Raw genomic sequence first — 24,828 nt, 5'->3', positions numbered from 1 at the left:
ACATTTCCCACATTTTCTGATATTATATAGTTGTTTATATTTTGATTTCATCTCATGGAGGTGACATTTCTCCTGATTCGTTGTCTACTCCAAATTCACTAGATAAAGCCACATCTCAGTAGTTCCAATAGGTTGTATAATATGACTCCATACTATGGAGGTGATATAGTTTATAAGTGTGAATGTGAGTTAATTTTATATCCCTTCAATTCTTTACTTCACTACTTTATATTTCTTTACTTATTTCTAAGGAATATTTGCACTGAATACCTTTCATGTTATTGTAGAACAATGATTTGTGAACCAAGTTTTATCCATATCAATTATTTGGTACCAGATTTCAATATCATCAATACATTATATATTATGACTCAATATTATTGTCCTGACAATTTATGGGTGTGAATATAGCTCAGGTTTTTATCTCTCCCGTTCTATACTTAATATCTTTCACTCAATCTCGCTGTACTAAGAAGATTTCTAAATCAGAAATCTTAATCAAAATTAGATTTTTCTGATAGAAAAATCACTATATATATAAACCACTATATAGTTTAGATAGATACACTGATACATTAATACACTAGATAGAAGATTTTTAAATCAGAATTAGATTCGTCTAACTCTTAATGCACTAGATAGATCAGAATTAGATTATCCTGATTCTTCATCCACAGTTTTTGTACTATAACTCCATTTTATTGATGTGAGTGTGAATATAGGTTATTGGATGATCTTTTTGTGTTTGCATACCAATTTTTAAATAATATTTGAACTCTGTATCTTTAACTGCATCCTATATTGTTTATATTTCAGTTTATATACTTTTATTCCCTTGTATACTGCCTACTGGAACTGATGAGAACGCCAAGTATTTTACAACATTAACACATCCAAGATGAAAATAGAGTCAAAATCAAAATGAGTGCTCCTTAGGACTTCTGATTCAATTGGATCATTTATATAAATTCTACTATATTATCCAATGGAGAAGTGAACAAGAAACTATACGAAACCTGACCTTTTCGTTGAGTTTATATATTGGGTCTTGCTCATTACTCAAAAATATAAATATGAAGAGATTAAAAAAAAATGTCGTTATATATAATTTGCAAGTAAGAAATATTTTCGCAATCGATGTTCATAAATTTTAAAACAATTTCTATAAATTTAATGAAAACGATATTAAAATTCATCCAAGAAATTAAAAAATTTAAGCAATTCATCAACAAAATTTATCGAATCTCAAATAGCTTTCATGTACGTTTATAAGAAAATATTTAGCGAAAAGCACGTGCCAATGGTTATTCCGTAATATCAGAAATAGTATAAAATATTTCCATAGATTATATATCAAAAATTTAATTCAGTTTTATGATTGAACTGAAACGGATTTAGATATACTCTCGATTTATAAACTGAAAAATGTGATCTATTAAAAGCTTCTAGAAGTCGTCAGTTATATATGGTAGAGTTAATTCTCAACTACGATTAATTAACACTCGAAACTCCTGCCACGTCCTTATTAGTTGTACGAAAGCAATATACTTCTTAGGAAATAAGGAAGTACATTTGAATATAACATTGTTTAATCATATAATCAATTTTATATTATTTAAGGAGCCGTCAAGTATATGTACCGGAAAAAATTATCACCAACAACCAAGTGATACTCACAACCTCTAGTGAGTTCCCACCAGTCGCAAAGCAAGACTATACTTGTCATTGAAATAGAAATTACCTATGATTAATAACTGATTTATAAGCTGAAAAAGATGATTAAGATACTTCAGAAGCAGGAGTATAACTGTAGCAAAATTGTCATCGATAATCTTAGTGAAACTCATAACCTTTGGTGGATTTCCGCTGATTGCAATACTAATAATAATACTTAAACGAAAACGGAGAACTGCACACGATTTGTCGTCAAAATCTACGCTAAAAAATATAACCAATTTTTGGAATTTTGCCTTTTGGAGCAGCCGAATATATGTGACGGAACCAATTGTCAACGATGACCAAGTGACATTCACAACTTCTGCAGTTTCCAACGATTCAATGCAAAGCGAGACTTGCAGAAAAGATAAAACTATTTGTTATCGAATTATAAGCTGAGAAATAAGACAAATTTGATATGTTTTGAAGATCGGCGCAGTATACCTGCCAGTATTGATTGTAATCTATTACTTATTGACGCTCAAAAATACTGTTAAAATATTACTTCCCATGAAAGGTAATGATGCCCGCGATTTATTATTAAAATATGAATTAAAAAATAAAACCAATTTTAGAAGGTTCCAACAGCTGTCAAGTGATTGTCATCAACAACCTCAACTTTGGGAGTGGGACTCCCAACTTTTATAAGATTGCCAACGTTCGCTCATCAAAGTAAACTGCTTAAGAAAAAGCTAACCCTACGGGTTACAGGCATGAAAATTAGTATTAAAGAGTTTTAATTTTTAATATTAAAATATGTTGATTGTTAAAATTCTTTTATTTACAGAAATATAAATAGAAAGTATTTAATTAAAGTTTTTGATTGAGATAAAAAATATCTCATCCATGATTTTTATTTTTTCGAACTATTTCCAAGAAAAGCCAATTCTAAAATTTATAGAAGTGATTTTTATGGAAATAGTCAATTGATTCCGCAAATTAATTAATTGTCGTAAGGAAAATCAATTGACGTGCAGTCCCAATAGCTGTTACCCTTTTATATATAAATATAAATGTTTGTATCTTTATATATATAATTTTTTCAGTTATAATCAAAGCAATGATTTCCTAGTAAACCATCCTAACGAATTGGGTCAAAAGTTCAAAACGATTAAAAGTACTTAACCATTTCATCATTTAAAGTAATACTACATACAGGCCCTGTACTTCACTTAGAAGAGAAGGACAACAGTAAGTAAGTACGTATGAATATAATATAATATTAATATATATATTATATAAATATATATATATGTTAATAATATTACAAATGTATTATATCTTAGTTGCGTCTTTTCTAAGTTAGTTCATCTGGGCACTTTTACTCTTTGATGTCTGAGGGGTTTCTGCAAAGTACTATTCATCTCACTGATTAATTAGTGTAGTCCTTATAAGCTACATGATTATTCTATGACTGATCTAAGATATGCGTACTGCCCAGAGTGTATTATATACAAAGTATTTATTTAATTTATTTATTTATTTATTTAATTACATACAAAAATCGATAAAATGAGATCGTATCCCAAAATTGGCGTGGATATTAGAAGCAAGTTGGGACTTTCCATACTTTCCTCTCAAAAATCTATTCATTGCAGTTGGTTTTTATCAAAAACTGTGCTCTCAACTAAAGTCAGAGGTTATTAATGATAAGCATAAGTAACAGTCTCTAACGAATCGTTATCCATTATTGAAAATGGTTTCAAAGAAGATTTACCTTTAAAATCTACAATTGACTAAGTGATAACTAAAATAAAAATATTATTAAATATAATACAACAAATTATGTTAGAAATTTCACTTATACGATATTTTTATATACTATTTTTCAAATCGTGTTTGTAGCCTTTAAATAATTCCAAGGAATGATATTTTGTTTAATATTTCAAAATATATATTTAAATATTTGGTGAAATAGTGATTGGACTTATGTTTACTCCAATTGTATGCGACACAATTTTTTTAATCCAATAAGTTACGACAAACTTAGATTTATTGGCTGATTAACCCATAAGCATATGCATTTCCTGTCCATGATGGCAAAGACGAATACTTGGCTATAGAAACGAGTGGTTCCAACTATTCCTTTATGACTAAACTGTTTCTGAAACCACTCAATATTGTACATGCCTTTATTAGATTCTATATATTCCACTGATATTGAAATAGTTTAATACACTGATTATGATGACTAATTTCAGACTGTTAAAGAAGCTTTAATTATCATTAAAATCACTGCCACATTTATTATCATAACATAACAATCAACAGCCAAGATTTCGGCATTACTCATGGCAAAAGTGAATTTCAAAATATAGCGTAATATTTGTCATAATAGGTTCCTTTTGCTTGAGTTGAAATTAATGCTTTTCAATTTTTGTTTTTGAAATTTTACATTTACGCGCTGCAACGATGACGTTATTTGTTCCGTTCTCACTGTTTCACTGTATAGACAATGGAAAATATTGCCTTGAAAATAATAACAAAAAAAATGCAAATACCAATTTTTAGATTATGATATTTATTAAAACTAAATAATCAAATGTATACATATTTAGTTCAGGTTCCGCAGAAACTTCTGAATTTGTTTTTAAGCAGCACCACCACAAACAAAATACCAATCGCTGCCGTAAATACTTCAATTGATATAATTTTCGAATCAACAATTGTTTCTAACATGCTGTGAAATGCCTGACCATGCATCTCAGCGTTGCAGCAATCGTTCATCACTTGTTGCAATTATACGAAAATATTTTTCTTCTAATTTAAGTACATTCAATTTATTTCTAATATAAATAATCACAAGTTACGTTTGTTTTATGCAGGTGCCTTCTTCTTTCTTGTTGTTGCTTGTTACTTATTATTTAATTTTAATCAGCGAAGTATTTCACAATGTATGGACGCAACAGCTGATACATATGTTCCATTACGTTGTGTTCACTTACGTTTCTGTTTATGTCGTAAATAGGGTGCTTTTAAATATTTTTATTAATAACAATTCTTTAGTATATATATAAGTGATTCACATTATCGTCATTATATATTAAAGTTATAAATTTGTTATAAATAATATTTATTTCCTGTAATTATGTAGTGATCAGTATATATTGATAAATTAGTTATTAACTTTAAATAGCGGAATCTTATGTTTAGACTATTGAACTTAACATCAAAATGGATCCAATATGTACTCTTTTTCATACAAAATACATATATAACTATACTAAAGAGGTTGTATAAATATAAGATTCATAAATACAATGATTGAAAACATTACTTAACTTGATATATAAGACATATTTGTGTAATCTTCTCAATACAAACAATCTCAACAATATGACTGAAAATCATATTATGCCATTTCAGACCAATATTATGAAGCAATTAACTCTCTTCATTTTATAAGTGTAACTATATTATAAATTAATAAAATTAAAATCGAATTTTAAATTTATAAACAAAACTACTTTTCTATTCTAACAGTGGCTTGTTTAAATAAGACATCAAGTAACTAGAAAAAAGTAATAACTCTAATAAAAGTAAATAAATGAAGTTATTTTATATTGGATAAGATTATTAATAATTAATTACGTAAATTGAACTTTAAAGAGTTCAGAACTGGTACCAAGTTGTCACATGAAAACCCACAAGTCCTCTTATTAAGCTTTAACTATACTGGAATTCGTATCGTTCATTTATCGTTTAACAGATGACGGACCGTAAGACTGCATATCTTCCTGCGGGTCCTACGATGGACTTGAAGTTTGTTAGGGCGGAGTTGAGCAGCGTATTAACTTTTCTAAATAATTTTAGGACTCTGTCCCTGATATGTTCATTCACTGAGTCGACCCTTAGATCTCTGTGCATGTCTGTTGTTCTAATATACCATGGAAACTTAAATAGTCTTCTTAAAGTCATGTTTTGTGCTATCTGTAATTGCATTTTTGTACTTTTGGAAATAAAAATAATAGAGCAGAGGGTCTATAACTCTCGAACTCTCTGTTCGATAAGTGGAATTTATTAGGTTGAGGCTAGTTGAGTCAGTGCACTAGAGACTTTTACTCTCAATTAACTGCAAGGTTTCTACATAACCCCTCTCTACATCTTGACTGGATTATTGTTTATCACTTCATCTGACTATGCAATAACTGACCTCAGATCTGCATATTACTATTTATGGTATATACGTTTACTTCTTTTAATAAAAAGACAACTAATTTATCTTTAATTTAAATGATCTGTATATAATTTGCGAAGATTTTCAAATCTTCGAATAATCCAAAATATTTTTTATAAAGAAAATTGTATCTAAACACTGACAAAATTATTATTGTTTAATATAACCAATACCAAAAATTATAATTTAACAAACTCATAGATATTCCTCTTTGTTATAATATATATGTAAGTAAAATTACTGTTATCAAATTATTAAATTCTATTTATTTAAAGAATTTTACTAATTAAGTTTAATTGCAATTTAAGTGGAAACTAATTCTATTCATCGTCGGCGAATTCTGCAGGGTTCTTGCGTAATAAGCGTTTGTGCTCCCGTTCAGCCATGTCATAGATAAGGTAAGCAGCCAGGAGAGCTGTTAATAGAAATAATCAAATAAGAATTCTGTTGTCTTTTATATATTAAAAGTAGTTTACTTACGTGGAGTTACAATGAATACATTGGAGCGGAAACGACGGACCATGTTTGGTACTCCTTTACTAATGGCACCGGCAAAGGCGCGTTGCTCGAATGGTGAAATCTTGTAGGTGACAATGCCGTTTAACTTGGCCAATTGACCGAAATGTTGTCCATTCAAAATCGAGGTTAGGCGCATTTTTGTGCTGTGTTGTCGTTCCTTACTGCAATATAATTAATAATTAACTACTGATGCCATCAAACAAGTAAATTAACTAGTATTTGTATAAAAATACAAATTGTAAAAATGAACATTTTTGCTATGGTCGAGCGATGAACAACGTTCTCTTCACTTAATTATGTAATTTATGTTTGATTATTGCTGGCAAAAATTATATTCGCAATGCTAATAATCACTGCACTTTTGCCAAAAATATGTATTTTTAGATTTGCACTTTTGCATTTTATATGCTGTCATTTTCAATAGTTTTATTTTTGATTTATTATTACAACACATTTTTACCTTGATTGGAGACAAGAAAATTTATGCCTTAAATCAGCAGCACCAAAACGTCAGGGGCTGTTTGTGGTTATCTACAATTTGACAGCTCGTTTCTTTACCTCCACAAATAGATAAATTGTAGTGTGGCACAATGGTTTTCTGTTAAAACTTATTAATTTTAAAGAAAATTAATACTTAAAAATTTTTTTTTGAATTTTAACTGAAACAATATTGATTATAAAATTTTTTTCTAAATGTGTAATACGTAATACGTAAACCTTTATATAATTTTAAAAATGACATAATTAATATCAAAATGCAAAAAATTAAATTCTTATTTTATTAATGATATTGTTTTATGGCTGAAATTACATTATACTTTGTTCAGACACACTAATTTCGCAAAAATCTTAATTTCATATTCATTTCAGCGAAATCAAGTTGTTTTTTCACTGACATTTTTTTAAAAATGTGTTGACTAATGAAATCGAGATAATATTTTGAAAGTAGTGCACATTTTTAAATTTGAATATAGAGCAAAAACAATAACTGTTATTAATTTAAAATAGAGTGGAAAATAATAATTCACATAACTGAAATCCACTAAAGCTAATAAAACTACTGAATGCCATCCTTTATTGTTACAATAATTAACTTTTAAAATTTCCCATATACAAATGGTTTTTGGAGCATGTAATTTTTAACATTCGAATTGGAAGTAAAACACATATAATTTCCTTAATTTGGGGCAGTATGAACACTTTCGAAATTAACTTAATTTTTTCAAAATTAAGGAAATTTGGTTGTCTGGACATAGTAATAGTAACACACTCAACGTTAATTTAATTCATGCTGAAGGCATTAACTTTGCTGAATTATGGTATACTTAATTCAATTTTTGGACCTAAGTTCTTATTGTAAAATTAATATAATATGTTTACTACAAATAAAACATTTATTTTGGCAAGCATTAATATTATACAATAAAAATAAATAATAAGCAGTTTATACTAATTCGGAGACAATTGAATAGTCGTAATTTGAATCTCATAACTGACTTAAGTACGAATTAAACCAGCAATAATTTTCTAAAGCCGGAATTAAGTTAGTTTGAGATTAATTGTATGTTCCCATTGCCTTTGTTAAAGCAGTTTATTTGATTAAGATCCCTAATGAAATTTGATTAACCGTACAAAGACCTTTTGTGCTTTTTAACTTAGTTAAGAATAAATCAAAGGAAATTACGTCAAAAATATATTTCTGAAAAGGGAAATGATCGAAATTTGACATATTTGACACATAAAATAAAATGTAGATAAACAAATAATCAAGAAATCAAACAAATGAGAGGTAAGAATTTTTTTAAATTTTTGTTTTTTATAAATAAATAATATGTTCAAAATTTTTTACATTTTCTGGGTCTCATAATCAATTAATTAATTTATGCTAAAAATAAAAACTAAATAATATCTGGTAACTTTTAAATGTTACCTTTTACAGAACTTTTCTAAATATAAAAGCTCTTTCACATGCATAAATCAACTTATGTCAATGGAAACGACTAAATTTTAATTTGATTAACATAAGTTAAAAAGAATTTATTAAATTCTTAAATTAAATAAGAATTTGACATCTATTTGCTTCCATAAAAATAACTTAGTAACAGCTAAAAACTTTGTAACTAATACTTTAAATTAAAACAAGAAAACAAGTCAGTTTTGCGTTCAAAATTTATTAAAAATAATTATTTCTGGCCTATCCAAAATTTAGGTATTTATGTGGTCCAACCCCTTAACAATAGAATGTTTCAGGAAGACCATGGCGATTACGATCGCAAGTGTCCACGCAAAGAAGATCTTTCTTGGATAAATAATGCCTTAGAATCGAAATTCAAAAAACTTGAGGATCTTTGTACCGGTGCAGCATATTGCCAGTTGTATCATTATTTCTTTCCGCATCTCATGGATTTGAGGAAAGTAGTATTCTTGACTAATCTTAAAGCAGATGCTGTTAAGAATTTCTTAATACTACAAGAGGCTTTACACAGAAGACAAGAGTTCAGAGAGATACCCTTTTCGGAAGTAACTAAACACGATTATGCATCCAATTTAGAGTTTTATATCTGGTTTAAGCAATTCTTTGATAATAACTTTAAAGATTTCCAACGCATTTATTATCCATTGGAAGAACGTTTTAATCTTGAAATTGGATATGGTGAACCAAAGGTGAAATCGAACGAATCACTTACATACGTCAATGCGATACAGATAAATCATGAGAAACCTCGACATTTGGAAAAAGCATTAAGAAAAGCAAGAAAACAATTTGAAGTTGAAAACTTTAATCTTGAGATAAAATATTCTGAAAGGAATTTGTACTTAAGAAAGATTTTTCGCGTACAACGGGTTTGTCGCATGTATCCATCTAATGATCCGTTTATAAAGAGTATTCTAAAAATTACACGTGGCGTGACAAACATGGTGGGTGTATCGCCTTTTGTCCAAAAAGAAACGTGATTGACATATATATCAATAGTAAGATTTATAGTTTATTTTACTTTTATTTAACATTCACTATATCTTTTATTTATTTTAAGAGTATAAAACACATACCAAATTTTACCTGTCTTTTTTATAAAGAATAAATAGTGGCTTTGAGAAAAAAGTGCAGCTGTCGTCAAACATTTAAATTTAATGGTTGATATTTTTTAAATACATAAATTATTAATTAATTAAAAAATATGACCAATAAAAAACTCTCATAAATTTAATTAGCATTCAATTAGAGTCTTTACGGAAAATTCCACTATTGGTTTAGAATCAAAAGTGAACTCTTGGTATACCGATGGTCACAAAACTAAAGACCTGTTGATCCAGAAGTGTTTGGCTGATGAGGCCTCCAATAATATTCTCCGTGACTTTCCAGTTTTGATGTGAACTAGGAGATACTATTAGGTCCTGATTCTATTTCCATCTGATGTTAGGATGTTTTCGACAGTTGACCTTCTGACTTTCATATGAAGAACAGAATGTCTTTTGTTCAGTTAGAATCGGTTAGATCAGTAGAAACGATCAATCTTGGTCGCGTTGACTTTGCTCTATTGCGAGTCAGCAACCCGTATATTTTCTATTTCTATTAATTGCAATTACTATATATGTATACAAAATTTTATATATACAAATATATATATCGTTAAAAGTTTTCATCGAAAAATACTTATTTAAAAATATTTCAAAATTATTTCTCTACAAATGAAATAACAAATTATTTTTTTCAAAAAATATCTATTAAATTTATTAAATCGTACAGAATTCATTTTATAAATGAATAACTTTCATACACATTATTAAATTAAATTTTAATTAAAAAATAACATACATATATATATATAAATATTATATAAAATTAGAGCAATGTATGTAAGAGTAAAAATATAAAAAGTAAAATAAATCGAGAAAGTATAAATTTTTTATAATGATAAATAAACGTCATGATTTGGTAAAAATGTAGGTGCAAAAAATGAGAGAATTAAATAGGATTTGTATGTATATGTACATTATTTCATGAAATGTTAATTAAAATAAAACTAATTAAAGCAACAAATTAAAACAACCAACGTGACTTAGAAACAATAGACGAACGTCCAGTACAAAGCATTAAATGCTAGGAACATAACAGGAAATAGAAAACGTGACCGGCGATCTATCCACATAGCGATTTCCTGTGGCGTCATCGTGGTGAATGTTGTGTGATCAGGCTCCTTATTATCTTTATTACTATCCTTGTCAATGTCAACAACATGATCAGTGCTATTGCGTTCACTAGTAACCGAAACACTATCCACTGATTCTGTTTTTATGATTGGTAAATTCTGAAAGCAATAAACGGATATATATTTAGAGAAAAATATTTATATTTTTCAAATAATTGTATTAAAATTTATAAGAAAAAAAGATTCACATTATTTTTATGTCTATCTCAGAAAAATGATTTCTCCTCCTTCTCTAGTAATAATTCACAGCAATTATTTATATGGAAGCGGAAAAATATTCAGGTGAAAAAATTAACTTTTTGGCCTAAAAGTATGCAATACTTTTATATTTTATTTTTTAAATTCAGAAAAATTCATGAAACTTCTTGAGAGTCTTCGGTCAGTATTCGGTCAAAACGAGTTAAGTTGCCAAATAATCTTCAAAGAAAATTTTGTTTCAGGAAATTTGTCATGTCCATGAGGAGACATCAGTAAAAGCTGGAGACTTTACTTAAAAATAATTTGTCATCCCCAAAGAGTGTCCATGGGGAGACATCAGTAAAAGCTGGAGACTTTACATAGAAATAATTGGCTTTTACTGAGTAAATTATTACTAGACGCGACGGAATACGATATGAGAGATTGAAAATTTAAGCGGAGGGGGACATAGTCCTTAATTAAATGAAAAATCAAATAATATTGTATGATGTAAATTTTAATTCATTAAATTGATTATAAAAGATTATTAATTAATGATTAATAAATAATTAATAATCAAAAATACTCACATGAACTGTTAAATAATTGTTAAATCCTGGATTGGAGTTACCAGTCTTGCCATTAACACTTTCTGTGCTTGAAACAATATTATCCAAGCTAGAACAGGATCGGGATTGACTACGTGACTGATTGTTAAGACCTAATTCACGACGTGCAGGACGAGGTGTTAGTGTAGATTTAATTATATATTTGCTATTGACTTTTTTGAGTTCAATATTCTCTTTTCGTCGCCAAATTGTATTTACGAACGCAAATTCTACTAAACTTCCAAAGATGAAGAATGTACAACCCAGAAACCAAACTTCAGATACTTTTATATAACTGACTTTGGGTAGAGTTTTACTTTGAGATGAAGAAAGTGTGATGAATGATAACATAGTGCTGGTGCCTGAAAGATATAAAAAAAAATATGAATAAATTTTTTTTTACCTATATATTGTTAGTGTTTTTAAAGGCTAATGGTAAGCTAATAGTCAAAATTATTTGGTGAATGAATTTAACGATTCATTTACATTTTGAATGGTGTTTAATTAAACTTACCCAACATAATTCGTGGTGGTGATGCATCAGCTTGAAGCCAAAAGGATACCCACGATATGGCAACAATCATCATAGAGGGCAAGAAGTAATCCATTAGATAGAAACCAATTTCTCGATTCAAATTGACTGTAAAGCTTATTGAACTGTAATTGCCAACTGAAAAATATATAAATATAAATAAATATAAGAATATAAATAAATATATAAATATGAAATATAACAACAAAAATAATAAATTTTATGAAACTTTAAAATCATTTTTAATAGAGAGAAATACGAGTATAAAGAAGGTTAAGTCAAGATACTGATTGTTAGTTATCTGATTATATAAAACAATATTGAATATAAGTGACAATAATCAATATAATTATTATATATAATCAAACTTAAGTTTATTATTGAGCAGAATATAAGTATTCCAAAAAAATACAAAAAAAAAAGAAATAGAGAGATAAGAGAGTAAATAGCCAACCTCAAAATAGGGATAGTTTAAAATCTTTGTATGTATGCATTTGAAAGAAAATAAAATGCTGTTTAAGGGATAGATCGCTATTTTAATATTGAAGTAAGGTTTTCTCTCTCACTCTCACTCTCTCTGCCTCTCCCTCTCTTTCTTTATTTCTCTATTATCTTATCAGTAACGCAGCCAGAGAAGATAAGACCAAAATTTATTATTCTCATATAGGAAATCAGCTTTCTCTTTCTCTTTATCTCCATTTTCATTTTTATCTATACCTCTATTCTACCTCGACATCTATCCTAATCTCTCTATTTCTTTCTCTATTTCTATCTTTATCTCCATCTTCTTCTCTATCTCGATCCCTATTACGATCTGTATTTTTTCTATCTGATTTTTATTTATTTTGTTTTCTCTCTCTTTTCTCTTTTTCTTTGTATATTATCAACAGCGTTGCTAGGTAAGTTAGAGGAAAGATCGGTATCCTGACTTTAAATACTTTTGCTGGTATTTCAGATATATATCTGCCCATTGAGAAATGTGAAGTATGCATACACTCTTGAGTTCTTGAACTAAGAAATGGATGTATGCATGATATACAGAACATTAGAAATCAGAATTATTAAAAAATGGCTAATTTGAAGAATATATACCAGTGATTTGATATTTTTGATTATTAAAACTATTTAAAATAATATGTTAATATATATATATATATATACTTACAGAAAGCACCATGCCGCATATTGACTATATCCGAATGGACAATGCTCTCATTATACCAAAACCGTTGCATATTATATTCTGAAAAATATAGAAAAATAAATAAATATGTAAATAGATATTATAAATACTAATATAAACATTAATATAGATACAAAGTAAAAATACTAAAGGGATTTCTAAGTTTAAGATATGCAAAAATTGCTTTGAAGAAGTAAGGGACTCTAAATGTTATATTAAATGCCATTTGAGTTCAGGGAGTTAAAGCAAACTTTATCTGGAGAAAAACTTCAGTTATAAGACGTAGGTCTTTCGAGGCAAACTTCAAAACCTCACTTTAAATAGCATCATAAGCTTTCCCAAAGGTTCTAAATAGTTTTAGCCCTTGGGTTTTTAATAATACGGTAGCATAATGGACCTATAGGCCTAAGTGGATCTCCCAACGATCGCCGGTATAATCTAACCTAAAACATATGTATATCAAGTTTCTATCCATTAAATATGCCTTCACATGTTATTCAAATTTAATGTGTTTTCAGAAAGATTCATTACTGTTTACCGATGTCTGGAAACAACTGAAGTGAAGAAATAGAATATTTTATCAACATTAATCCCTCAGCATTAATATCGGATTAATCTTCTTCGTCTTTTTTATGATTTTTCAAATTAAAACTTATTATAATGTTCATTCATCCTTACCGAGAGTGACACGTCTTTATGACAAAAAGAAATCATTTAAAAGTTAGACGGATTCAGCCAAATTGCAATAAATTAAATAAAATTTTTGTCCTTGTCTTTGCTTTGCTATTCGAATTCGTATAAAACTTATAATTTTCTTAAAATCCTCATAATATCGTTTAGAAAATAAGATGATCTATTGGAGAATTAAAGTCCTGGAGGCTTAATATGATTCTGAGACATCTACAAAATAGTGTGAATATCTTTTATGCATACATAGGAGTTTGCAAATTTGGATCTAATTAAAAGTGGGATCTTAAAGAAGAAGTTCTTTAAGAATTGTGTCTATAATTTCTTAGTATTTACTGTAAGAAACTATTGCAAGTAATTTTCAAATTTTCGTTAATAAACGTGTTTTAATGAACACCGAACCAGAAATTTTATTGTTTTGGTTTATATAATATATCTCATTATCAGGTAAGAAATTTTTTTGATTTCATTATATTGATAGTTTTTATTTACTAACATTACTAACATTTTTATCTCCAAACATTGTCCTTAAATAATTTCAGTTAAGTTTGCTTTCCCCAACACTTCATTGCAGTATACAAAATTATATTCATAAGAAAAATAGTGCTTCAAACTATCATAAAAGTGCTGGTTTTTGTAGACTTTCTGATATAGTATATAAATTAGTCATAAACTATAGAATTTATGAGAACTTCCATTGTGGCTATTATTTTAATAAAGTTTTCGTTGAGAAACATCCGACGTCGGCCTGAGTTAAAAATGTTTGGAGACTTGGTACATACTGCTAGAGGCAGAGAGAATTCCAAACACATATTGTAATATATAACATATGATTGTATAACATTCAATTTTTATGAAAAATCAATTGAAGACTTAAATTTCCTTTCCTAATACCCAGGTTATTATATTTACAATGAGATAAGCCTATTATTAAAGTTGGTTAAAATTTTTAATCACTTTTAATAGATATTCTACACTGTATCTATTACTGTAAGCTATTATTATTATAATAATTTTATTTTTTGAAATTAAACTTTTACGCTAAGATATCAAACCTATCGATATCTAATACATCTAATACATCTAATATACATTAAGACCGAAAAGTTTTCGGAAATTCTCATTTAAAATTCGCGCGCTGTATATTTTTCGATATTTTAAGTTTATGTAGTTTGGCAGCACTGTCCTTAATTACTATGCCAAAAATGAGCGCGATCTGTCAGACAGTTCGTTTTCGGCAGCTGTTGAAACCAGTTCACCTCAGTAGTGCGTTGCGAAAAAAACAATGGAAAAAAATATTGAACAAAGAGTTTGCATCAAATTTTGTGTTTCGAACGAATTTCGTGTGCAGAATCGTTGCGAATGCTACAAAAGGCTTATGGGGAATCAGTTTTATCGAAAACTCAAGTTTATGAGTGGTACAAAGCCTTTCAGGACGGTCGTAAGACCGTCGAAGACATTTCGCAACGCACTACTGAGGTGAACTGGTTTCAACAGCTGCCGTAAACGAACTGTCTGACAGATCGCGCTCATTTTTGGCATAGTAATTAAGGACAGTGCTGCCAAACTACATAAACTTAAAATATCGAAAAATATACAGCGCGCGAATTTTAAATGAGAATTTCCGAAAACTTTTCAGTCTTAATGTATAATAATAATACACAATATATTTTCCATACGTATGTGTGTGAATTCACATATATATCTATATATATGTAAATATTTTAATCTCTTTATAAACTTACCAGTTAATCTCAATTCTGGATCAAATGAAATCGGCGAACTTGCTTCCCAGCTCAATACCAATTCTGTTGTATTGTACATCCCTAAAAATAATTTAATTAAAATTTTTTTTCAAGATAAAAATAATATTCCTAAAGATCTATATTTCTGTTCTCAACTTACAACTTTCCAAAACAGTCGAACAAAATTGTTCATCGAAAGGAAACTTCTTGAAATTCATCCAACAATAAAGTGTTGCTTGCAGACGTGTTGATATAATGACACGACCTTCGGGTGATATGGATGTGAGGACATCTTTTTCATCTGTGCCCAGTATACCTGATTCGCGTTCGTTAGCGAAAAATATATGTGGCATCCATAAACGTTCACTAAGATGTTTCTGACCGAGTATGTGCTCCTTGCGTGACGGCGCTACCATATTATAGGCAAGGCGACTATCTACAAAACTTAACTGCAACAGTGCGTGCATCTTAAATTGTAACAAATCCGAGTTGAGATTCTGTAAATAGTAAATATAGATGCGCGCTTTAACATTGGTTGGCAAACGCTCCGCATTGACTCCATAAGCTATAGGAAAGATAGGAAAGAAAGTTAATTAATTTTAGTAAATTTGTCATATATTGTACCTTCCAAGAAACTTACGTATTGGTCTTTCAAGTCTATCATAGCGGCAAACATGCGTTAGTCTATCTATAAGTTGGGTTTGCTGTAGATTCGTTGCATTTGTTAAACTTGGGCAATCTTCATCCTCAAACTTTACGCTTGGCTTTCTAACATTGAAGGTATAAAATAAAAAATTATTTTAGCGTTGCATTATTTTCCTGTTTAAACTATAAATTCAATAGTCATGGAAGAAATGGTTCAAAAGATGTAGAGCAAGGCTGTCGAGAGGCCCCTAATTAGAATAGGATCTAACTATTTTTACTAACGGCCCTAACATTGATAGTGATATAGGAAATTGAGTTTCTTCGGAAGGATTGAATAAATCTACAAAAAGTTAAGTACTCTCATGGAGTTGTTCCTTAAAGATATCAATCGTTTGGTAGAGTTGCTCATGAGTCAAAGTCGATGAGAAAACTATGTTCTAAGTTTCAATCCCCCGTTTAATAATTCCTATTGCAGTTGGAGAGAAGACAATGAAAGTGTCCTATATATGCTTTGTTATTGCTCAGTACCGTTTCACTATTTGTGGTGCTTTATTTTTGAGGAACTTTGCCAACTCAAGGACCTTCCACTAAAAAGAATTTTAAGCTTTACGAAAAGTTCAAAGCGGTTTTGAAACCTTTGAGTTTGTGGCAACTGATTGTACCAATGAGCCTAAGTACTTGGCTTGAGATTTAACATTAACATTGGAAAAATAATGATACTTTAGTGTTTAGTGTCACTGAGGAGGACGAAGAAAGCGACTCATATCATAGCATGTTGTATTACTGTGCAGAGGAAGATATATGCAACGTGTGGAGAATCTTCGACATCGTCAAGACCTTCCTTTAAAGAGCAATTTGGGTTAGATTTTAAATACGAGTCTTTATATATTAGCACAAGGAGTAAAATGGGAGGCAGGATCGCCAACATTATTTACTCTTATTTAATCTATGGTATGGTATTTTTCCTAGTACTTAATATAACAAGATATCAATAGATGCTTGAGACAAATTTTAAGAATTTGGTGACTCAGAATGATCAGCAACGAGCAACTGTGGGTTATAACTGAACAAAAGCCAATTGATCTACAAATTTTAAGAAGAAAGTATGGGTGGTTGGGCCATACTCTATGCAAACCCTTTAGCGAAATCGCATATGTCGCTCTAGAATAAAATCCGCAAGAAAGAAGAAGTCGCGGTCGACGAAAGACTACATGGGAAGCACAATCAACAGAGAGTCGGGCAAATCTTTCAGTAAAATAAAAGCTTTAGCACGTGTTAGAAATAGTTAAAAATCTTCTATGATTAAACTAAGACTTGAATTTATATTTTTGGACTTGTCAATAACAATTATTTTATTTTATTGGCTTTTTATTGGCTATTTTATTGTTGGCTCTTGTATATTTAACTTAAATACAAAGAAAAATCAGTAGCGGTACCTGGACGCAGGTCACACCGATGGAAGTCTTAAATGACTAATAGAGACCCTACCTCGAAGTTATACTCATGTAGTCCCGGGGTAGGACAAGAACTCTAGGAAGGAGAGGAGAAGAGAGGGAGTGGTTTAGTCCGTGTGATGCGGGCAATCACATTCCGAGGCGCCGGATTGTGGTCAGCAGGCATTCAACTCCTCATAGCCGCAAAAAAAAAAACGAAGAAAAATAATTTTCCGTGCAAATACTTGACAATAACGTAAGTTAAATATTGTCATATGGACATACTGAGTAAATAATATTAATATTGCATTTAAGTATGGAATTGTAACTTCATGTAAATACGCTTGTTTATATGCATTTATTGCAAATTAATAAGATTAAAAAAGTAAATAAAATTACTTAATCAAAAGTAAAAAAAAACAAAAAAAAACAAACTGAAACAACCTTTGGGTTTCTGCAGTACCGAAATTGAATATCATCACCCATGTGGGTCATGTGGGTAAAGGGAGGTTGACTGTTGCAGTCATAATTAATTTTCTGAATAATTTAAATATTTCAGAGATAATTAATTTTTTTCCTTGGGTGCAAATAAACAACAAAAAATATATTTTAATTTTCCCCAATGTTATGTCTACACTTCGCCGCCCTTGTGTTTGCCTATATTTGCTTGTAGATTTTCATGAATTAATTTCTTTGCACTGACTTCGTGTATATTTTGTTTATTATTTTCTGCAAAATTTAATTAAAGATAAATTCTTTTTACTTTTTTTTTGTATTTTTTTTTTATTTATTATTTAATTATTAATTTGTTTCTTCTTCTGTTTTTCAAATACGGAACTAATTGACGACAACGAAAGGCAAAGGCTGCGCGCAAAAGTGCAACGCATTCTCTTCAGTGTAATTAAGCAGCAAATGTAATTAAAACGACGCTGGTGCGGGGCGCCACAAAACTCAAAATAATTTCTGTGAAATATGATAAGCATATAGTTTTTATTGGAGATAGATATATATATATGTATATACAAATATTGTATGCAAATAAGCATTTAAATTTAAAAGCCGGCCAGAACAAAGCGCACAAATATGTGTTTTCCCGTACAATTTAATTTATGGAACTCGGTGCGTATGAGTGCTCATTAATTTTTACTTTCCAGTTAAATCCAATTTGTTTCTATTATTAAATTAATTTTAATTATTATTGATAAGAATTTGTCGTAAATATGCTGACTTCTCAATGACTTCTCAATGCTTCTCAAAGTTAATTTGTCTCGAAAAATGCAATATTTCTATGCTTGCGGGGAGGAACGAGTATGGAATACTCGTTTAATTGATTTTGCAATATATGTTTTCTATACTAAATAGAATTGTTTACTATTCTATAATTTATTCAGATATTTCGTGGAGATTTATGTGCAATGGCTTGCATAAGAATTAGGCTTAAGAGGAGTGAGTCATATTTTTTACATAATGTGAATTCTCACGCGTTTCGTTTTGAGAACATTATGAGTATCTCAATTGACTTAAGAATTGTTCATTTGAAATGGAAATGTTAAATAATTGTAGTATTACTTTCACTTTGCATCATGTGATATTTATTCGAATTCGAAACGTATTCAATTTTATTTATAGAAATCAGTCAAGGACTTGGAATGCTACTCACGTGTAATATCCAAGCTTTGTTTGAGTTTATTTTTCAATAAAAGTTTTGCAAATTTTATTAAAATGATCAGAAAATATCATTCTATCAGTATATATCAAATATTTCAGTGATAATGAGCACTTAGCAATACTCAAAACAGCATTGTATGGTCAAATTTCAATAAATTGAATTAAAATTTTTTGTTGTGGTTACTTAATTACTGTTTGAACCCTACTAACTTATAAATAGTTTCTTTTCGTAAAAATTGTTTTATCAATTAACACAGTTACCTGTGGAAATTAGTTTCGATACTGCTTTTTCATACCACATCAGAGAATTGATTGGTTGGTTGGTTGCACTGGCAGGCCTGCAGTTAACTTTTCATTGACCTCAATTAGCGATTCTTTGCCATTTGCTACTACACATCTCACAAGAAACTCTAAGGTAGAAGGATATAGTCTGAATCCATCCCGTACCTACCACATACCTCACAAGAAACTCTAAAACAGAAAGATACAGACTAAATCCATCTCGTCGAATTTAGTTAATTTAATAAGTTTATTAGCTTTGTTGGTCTAGTAAGCTATTAGAAAAACCTATTACCTTTTTCTAAATAGCTTTTCTTAAAAATCTATTTTTTCTGGATGCCAAAGCCAGATAATCAAGGAGAAAATATTAAATGGTTTTGAGTTACCTGTAGGTTACGACAAGATTATAGGGAATGCTCAGAAGAATGCGCATGAGAGAGTTAGTCAGATGACTAGATATCTGTGTTGCCTGTTAACGAAAGTAAATTATGTATGGGTGTTCGCGTACTGGCACATAAATTGATTAGTAGATTTTAATTTTTAATCGTCTCGTAATGTATTCTCTATTATATATGGTATGACTTACTTTTTGTTTTGTATAAAGCCTAGTTCTAATATCTATTTCGTACAATAAATTGATATGAAACTCTATATAACATAGAGCTTTATGTAAATTATTCATACAAAATGGATGTTAGTACTAGGTTTTCGGTGATAAATATAATATATAATTGATAAGGAAAGTATAAACACCCTCCCACCTTTTCTGCTTCTAACCTAACCTAATCGAAAACAACACATTCTTCACTTTGAATGAAAGTCAGAATGCCAGTACTTGAAGACATCGTAACATCAGATAAGGATAAAATCTTCTGGAAATATATAGTTAATGTTAATGTGCTATATATTAGTTAAAAAATAATCATTTAATTAAAACATATTTCCACAATGTATTCAAACAAAAAAATTCTAGCTATCCTTAATATGTTGCCAGCTTTTAATTGGGTTTAATATGACGAATTATTATTATTATGATGAAACTATATTTTTTACGAATTAAGTTATCAAATTATCTATCAAAATTATTTACCTAAACTATTTACCTGAATTATTTATCTAAATCACCTAATGATCTATCTTAAAAACCGCTAACGTTTTGTCAAATAAAGAATGTGAATAATCAAAACCTTACGATAGCTTAACTGAAATACCTCACAATAATTGTATGGGCCCCATTCTATATCTGCTATACACATACGATGTACCAGCCAGTACGATGTAACAACTTATTACTAAAATATTTACAGATGAGATAGCCATTTAAGTAATAGATGGTACTCTAAAAGTAGCTTCACGTCGCGAAAAATATTATATTCTCAAGTTAGAATATTCTAGGGGAAGAGATGACTGTAAGAGGGAAACAGAGTCTTGTGGCACCACTTGATACTATTTGGAGTAGAAATGGTAGTAAGTGAATTTTACTTGCGTCACCTGATTGAAGGTATAAGGTTATCCTGATCAATTGAGGCTGACTTATTATATGGGAGTATCGTAGTCGCTGTTCAATTGAAATTGTGAGACCCCTTATATGGCAGCATCGTGGTGGATGTATTTAAAATCCAAAGATATGAGGGTAGAGTGATAATATACATTATTATCATTCAATCTTGAGTTATAATTTCCAACCGGGTGTGGTGATCTAAAAAAAACAGAAGAAATGTTAGAATGGCCTTACTCTTTCTAAAGAGGAAACTATGTCTAAACGTATAGTTTCAATTAGTCCCCGCGGTGTGAAGCCTTAACTGCAAATAATTACGTCATATAACTATAGAATGTAGTTGTAATTTCCTTCACACATCAAAGAGCAATAGATAAGATTACTTATGGGTCGAATATATATGAAACTAAGTGAGCATTTATGTAGAATTCTTAACACATAAGGGATTACACATTTGCTTTGACTAATAAATCTAAATTTACAAATAATAAGTTAATTAGTTTTTTCTTTACTAATTTAAATGCATAAACAAATACAATAGGTATAAGTTGAAGAATAAAATTTAATAGGTAATGTATGACATGGCTTCATCCGTCTGTGAGAAAATTCGCAAATATTAATCAATAGTGAACTGTTACTGTACTGAGCTGTCTTGAAATCAATCTGAACTCATATATCTTCGGGTATTAACAAAATTTTATGCTATTTCTTAAACTCAAAGGGAAAAGGTATTTAAGGTATAACGTTTGCAACAATATATGGGATAGAGGTGATATCATAGAAATAGTTCAAGACAATATCTAAATAGGTGCCCCAACGGTGTTTCTCAATCTGCGAACTACGGTGCCATTAACAAATAATATCTAAGAAGATGGTTTAAAGATGCAAGGTTACATAGAGGTTTAAAATGATTCAAAAGTGTCGTTAATTTTTGATTGTTTCTTATATATTATATAGTGGCATTATCCGGATTGTGCCAATGGATTGTGCAGTGTAATATCTTATAAAATATACCGAAATTCTCATTCCTTTTCGTTTACTTGTTGTCTATTGTACAGTGGTTTAGTCAGAATTGTGTCAATGGTGAAAGTTATATTAAAAAATAATTTGAGAAAATTGTTTTTGCAGTGTATTATCTTTAAATTATATCGTCAATGCGTTGGAATTGATCCCCTCTTCTCTCTACTGGATATATCACTAATGTTAAAATAATATTTTTTTTATATATTTATTTATATTTATATTGTAATGGGATATCAATAGTTGGTATTACTCAATGTTAAGACCGTCTATGTCTATGTTGACTGTTGCATTCATATTCTTTAAAGCACTAATGTTCCTATTTAAAATGAGCAAACCATTGCATTTTAATAATTTATGGCATTAGTCAGAATACGAGTCAGACCAGAAATGATCTGGAGAATGACCTGAAGAAGGACAGTTCAGCAGGAGACGTGCAAATCGTTTAACGAATTGAAAAACTTTTGGAAAACTTTTGTAGACTCTTTAAGCTTCTAATGAAGCATGAAAATAATAATATGAAGTATGAAGTAACCAATTAGATTTAAGAAGATATTAGAACTAATATTAGAATAGGAGAAATATATTGTTTCAAATATAAAACCAAACTATTGTAAAACTGACTCAGAATGGTTACAGGCTCCTCGGGGAGGTATGCAGATCTGCGGTGAATTATTGCTTAGTCTGATGAAGTGATAAACAATAATCCAGTCAAGGCGTAAAAAGGGGTTTTGAAAATACCTCGAGTTAAGAAAGAGTAACAGTGCTCAAATTTACTGGCACAAATAGCTTCAACACAATATTATAAGACTTAGTATAAGTTTAAGAAAACAGTCGAGCGGTTGAGAGCGGAGTCTTGTCTTGTACGGAGTCTTATATAGCGTTTCTAGAATGAAGACTTAATAATCACTAGATCAATAAAATTATGAATATTAAAGCCAAAAAGAATGTGTTTTATTAATATGGCTTAAGCACAATGTAAATTATAGATACGAACATACCACAAAATCTACACATTAGTCTATATATATGAACAAAACATTCCAAAGTTAAATATTCAAATAATAAAAACAAATTAGTTAAATGTGAAACATTATACTTAGACTCATTAAATGATCAATTTCAAATAAAACTACTTCAACTTTAATTAAACACTAATTAATTGCATTGCATTGGCGTTGTCGGTGTAGTCGGCACTGGTGGCACTGGTGGCGTATGAGTAACATTAATTGTGTGTGGCTGCAATTTGAAGCGATAAATGTTAGATGAATGTTTTTTTCTTTTGCTTTTTATTGTAACTAACAGGTTAACATGTATCTTTTTAAGATAAATAAAAAATTTAATTGAAATTTTATTAAACGAAATCGACAATGTTCAAATTTTGTAATATCTTTGGTATTCATTACTTTTTTTTTTTAGATAATAAACTCCATGGTTGGTAACAGATCGTTGACACAAGACACAAATTGGCGGAAGAGTAAAATGTTTATATAATTTTTTTACTTTTTTTTTTTGATAAATTTCTTAATACGAATCATCTGATAAAAACAAGATTATTGTAGAATATTTTTTAAACCACAAAATAACAAAACAAAACATAGATGAAGTTTACTTATGACAAGTGAAAAACAAAAATTTTACTTACTGTGTAGTATTTTGTGCATTTATTAAAAATAAATTAAGTAAAATTAATTTTGTAATTAATTGCATATAATTTTGTAACATTTTCATAAATTATTTTAGTACTTTTTACGATAAAAATTTTTTTTTATTTTATATTAAACAAAAATTTTATTTATTTATTTTTTTTAATTATTTAATGTTGTATCTTGAAGATATTATTTTTTTTTTAATAAATATAAATAATTTTTCTTATAACGTATTTTATTATTTAAAATTATATTGCTTTTGTTTTTAAATAATTATTATAATTTTATATTAAATTTTTATTTTTTTTTCAATTCAATTGAAATATAAAATTTCTAGATGCAATTTAATAAGTACGTTTCCAGTATGACGTATTCAACGCAAATACACAATTTTGAGATACAAACGCACACACACACGCGCACGTTCTAAACCAAAGACGCAGAGACCGCCTGGTATCGTTTATCGCCGAAGAACGTCTTGTCGCTACGATGCGCGGAGTTTATTTGAACCTGAACGTCGATCGGTAGAAGTAAAAATGCTTTCGAAACTGCAAATGCTGGGCTAGTTAAGTTGAATTTTCATTGTTATTCATATATTTTTTTTATTGCTTTAAGATACTGATAAGGTTTTTTTTTTTTCATTTTTATATATATATTTTTTTTTTCTCTTCAAATAACATCTTATGTTCGCTGTTGTTATTTTTGTATTGTCGCACGCTCGAGTTTGTAAATTTTTTAAAATTTCATTTTTTTTTTAAAGATCAGAATATGATTGCATTGCTTTCCCATACATAGCCCCATAGCCCCATTGTCCCATAGCTTCGTAGGTAAAATTATACGATATTCATAGTAGTACTATTTATATTTATTTGTATCGAAAGCAATATCGCTTATCAGTTATTAAGCAAAAGAACTGAAGTAGTACTTATTTTAGAGTCTAATTAACACTTAAAAGATATTCATAAGTAGAATTTAAGTTTTTTTTTATAATAACCAAGTATTTAAAAATAAACTATTTTCTAATTCAGTATTATTCCATAGTATTTGTTTATAACAATTAAGTAGACAAATTGACAAAGAT

At 29.1% G+C, this 24,828-nt stretch overlaps 4 protein-coding genes and 1 long non-coding RNA gene across 5 annotated transcripts; 2 read left to right on the top strand and 3 right to left on the bottom strand.

Moving 5' to 3' along the window:
* Positions 1 to 1,385: 1,385 nt before the first annotated feature.
* On the top strand, positions 1,386 to 2,413 carry LOC119673387. Its single transcript, XR_005252049.1, has 3 exons — positions 1,386 to 1,566; positions 1,621 to 2,233; positions 2,292 to 2,413. It is a non-coding gene; the product is annotated as an uncharacterized LOC119673387 (long non-coding RNA).
* A 1,823-nt stretch (positions 2,414 to 4,236) lies between these two features.
* LOC119672857 lies at positions 4,237 to 4,566 on the bottom strand. The gene has a single exon (XM_038084005.1). The coding sequence runs from the start codon at positions 4,441 to 4,443 to the stop codon at positions 4,276 to 4,278; it is 168 nt and encodes a 55-aa protein (XP_037939933.1). The 5' UTR covers positions 4,444 to 4,566; the 3' UTR covers positions 4,237 to 4,275.
* Positions 4,567 to 6,201: 1,635 nt separating this feature from the next.
* On the bottom strand, positions 6,202 to 6,982 carry LOC119668730 (cytochrome b-c1 complex subunit 8). Its single transcript, XM_038078334.1, has 3 exons — positions 6,873 to 6,982; positions 6,374 to 6,573; positions 6,202 to 6,308 (listed from the first exon to the last, which is right to left on the bottom strand). The coding sequence occupies exons 2-3, from the start codon at positions 6,546 to 6,548 to the stop codon at positions 6,214 to 6,216; spliced, it is 270 nt and encodes an 89-aa protein (XP_037934262.1). The 5' UTR covers positions 6,549 to 6,573; positions 6,873 to 6,982; the 3' UTR covers positions 6,202 to 6,213.
* Positions 6,983 to 8,584: 1,602 nt separating this feature from the next.
* Positions 8,585 to 9,516, top strand: LOC119672344 (microtubule-associated protein RP/EB family member 1-like). The gene is made up of 2 exons (XM_038083366.1): positions 8,585 to 9,385; positions 9,448 to 9,516. Exon 1 carries the CDS (start codon positions 8,654 to 8,656, stop codon positions 9,365 to 9,367), a length of 714 nt encoding a protein of 237 aa, XP_037939294.1. The 5' UTR covers positions 8,585 to 8,653; the 3' UTR covers positions 9,368 to 9,385; positions 9,448 to 9,516.
* Positions 9,517 to 10,473: 957 nt separating this feature from the next.
* Positions 10,474 to 23,778, bottom strand: LOC119677076 (pH-sensitive chloride channel 2; the record flags this gene model as incomplete). Its single annotated transcript, XM_038088348.1, has 8 exons — positions 10,474 to 10,722; positions 11,391 to 11,770; positions 11,923 to 12,078; positions 13,106 to 13,183; positions 15,556 to 15,636; positions 15,716 to 16,120; positions 16,196 to 16,323; positions 23,744 to 23,778. Coding segments are annotated over 8 exons (1,512 nt in total), but the record flags the coding sequence as incomplete, so codon positions are not given.
* Between the last annotated feature and the right edge of the window lie 1,050 nt (positions 23,779 to 24,828).

This window comes from Teleopsis dalmanni, chromosome 1, assembly GCF_002237135.1.
Source record: "Teleopsis dalmanni isolate 2A chromosome 1, ASM223713v2, whole genome shotgun sequence".
Lineage (NCBI taxonomy): Eukaryota > Metazoa > Arthropoda > Insecta > Diptera > Diopsidae > Teleopsis > Teleopsis dalmanni.
This window is presented reverse-complemented; position numbering and strand designations above follow the sequence as displayed.

Bases quoted from the DNA above. Each gene is read 5' to 3' on its own strand.
- LOC119672857 (XM_038084005.1), bottom strand. From the start codon at position 4,443: ATGAACGATTGCTGCAACGCTGAGATGCATGGTCAGGCATTTCACAGC.
- LOC119668730 (XM_038078334.1), bottom strand. From the start codon at position 6,548: ATGCGCCTAACCTCGATTTTGAATGGACAACATTTCGGTCAATTGGCC. The intron at 6,309-6,373 runs GTAAGTAAACTA...TTCTATTAACAG, and splicing joins TGTATTCATTGTAACTCCAC to CTCTCCTGGCTGCTTACCTT.
- LOC119672344 (XM_038083366.1), top strand. From the start codon at position 8,654: ATGTTTCAGGAAGACCATGGCGATTACGATCGCAAGTGTCCACGCAAA.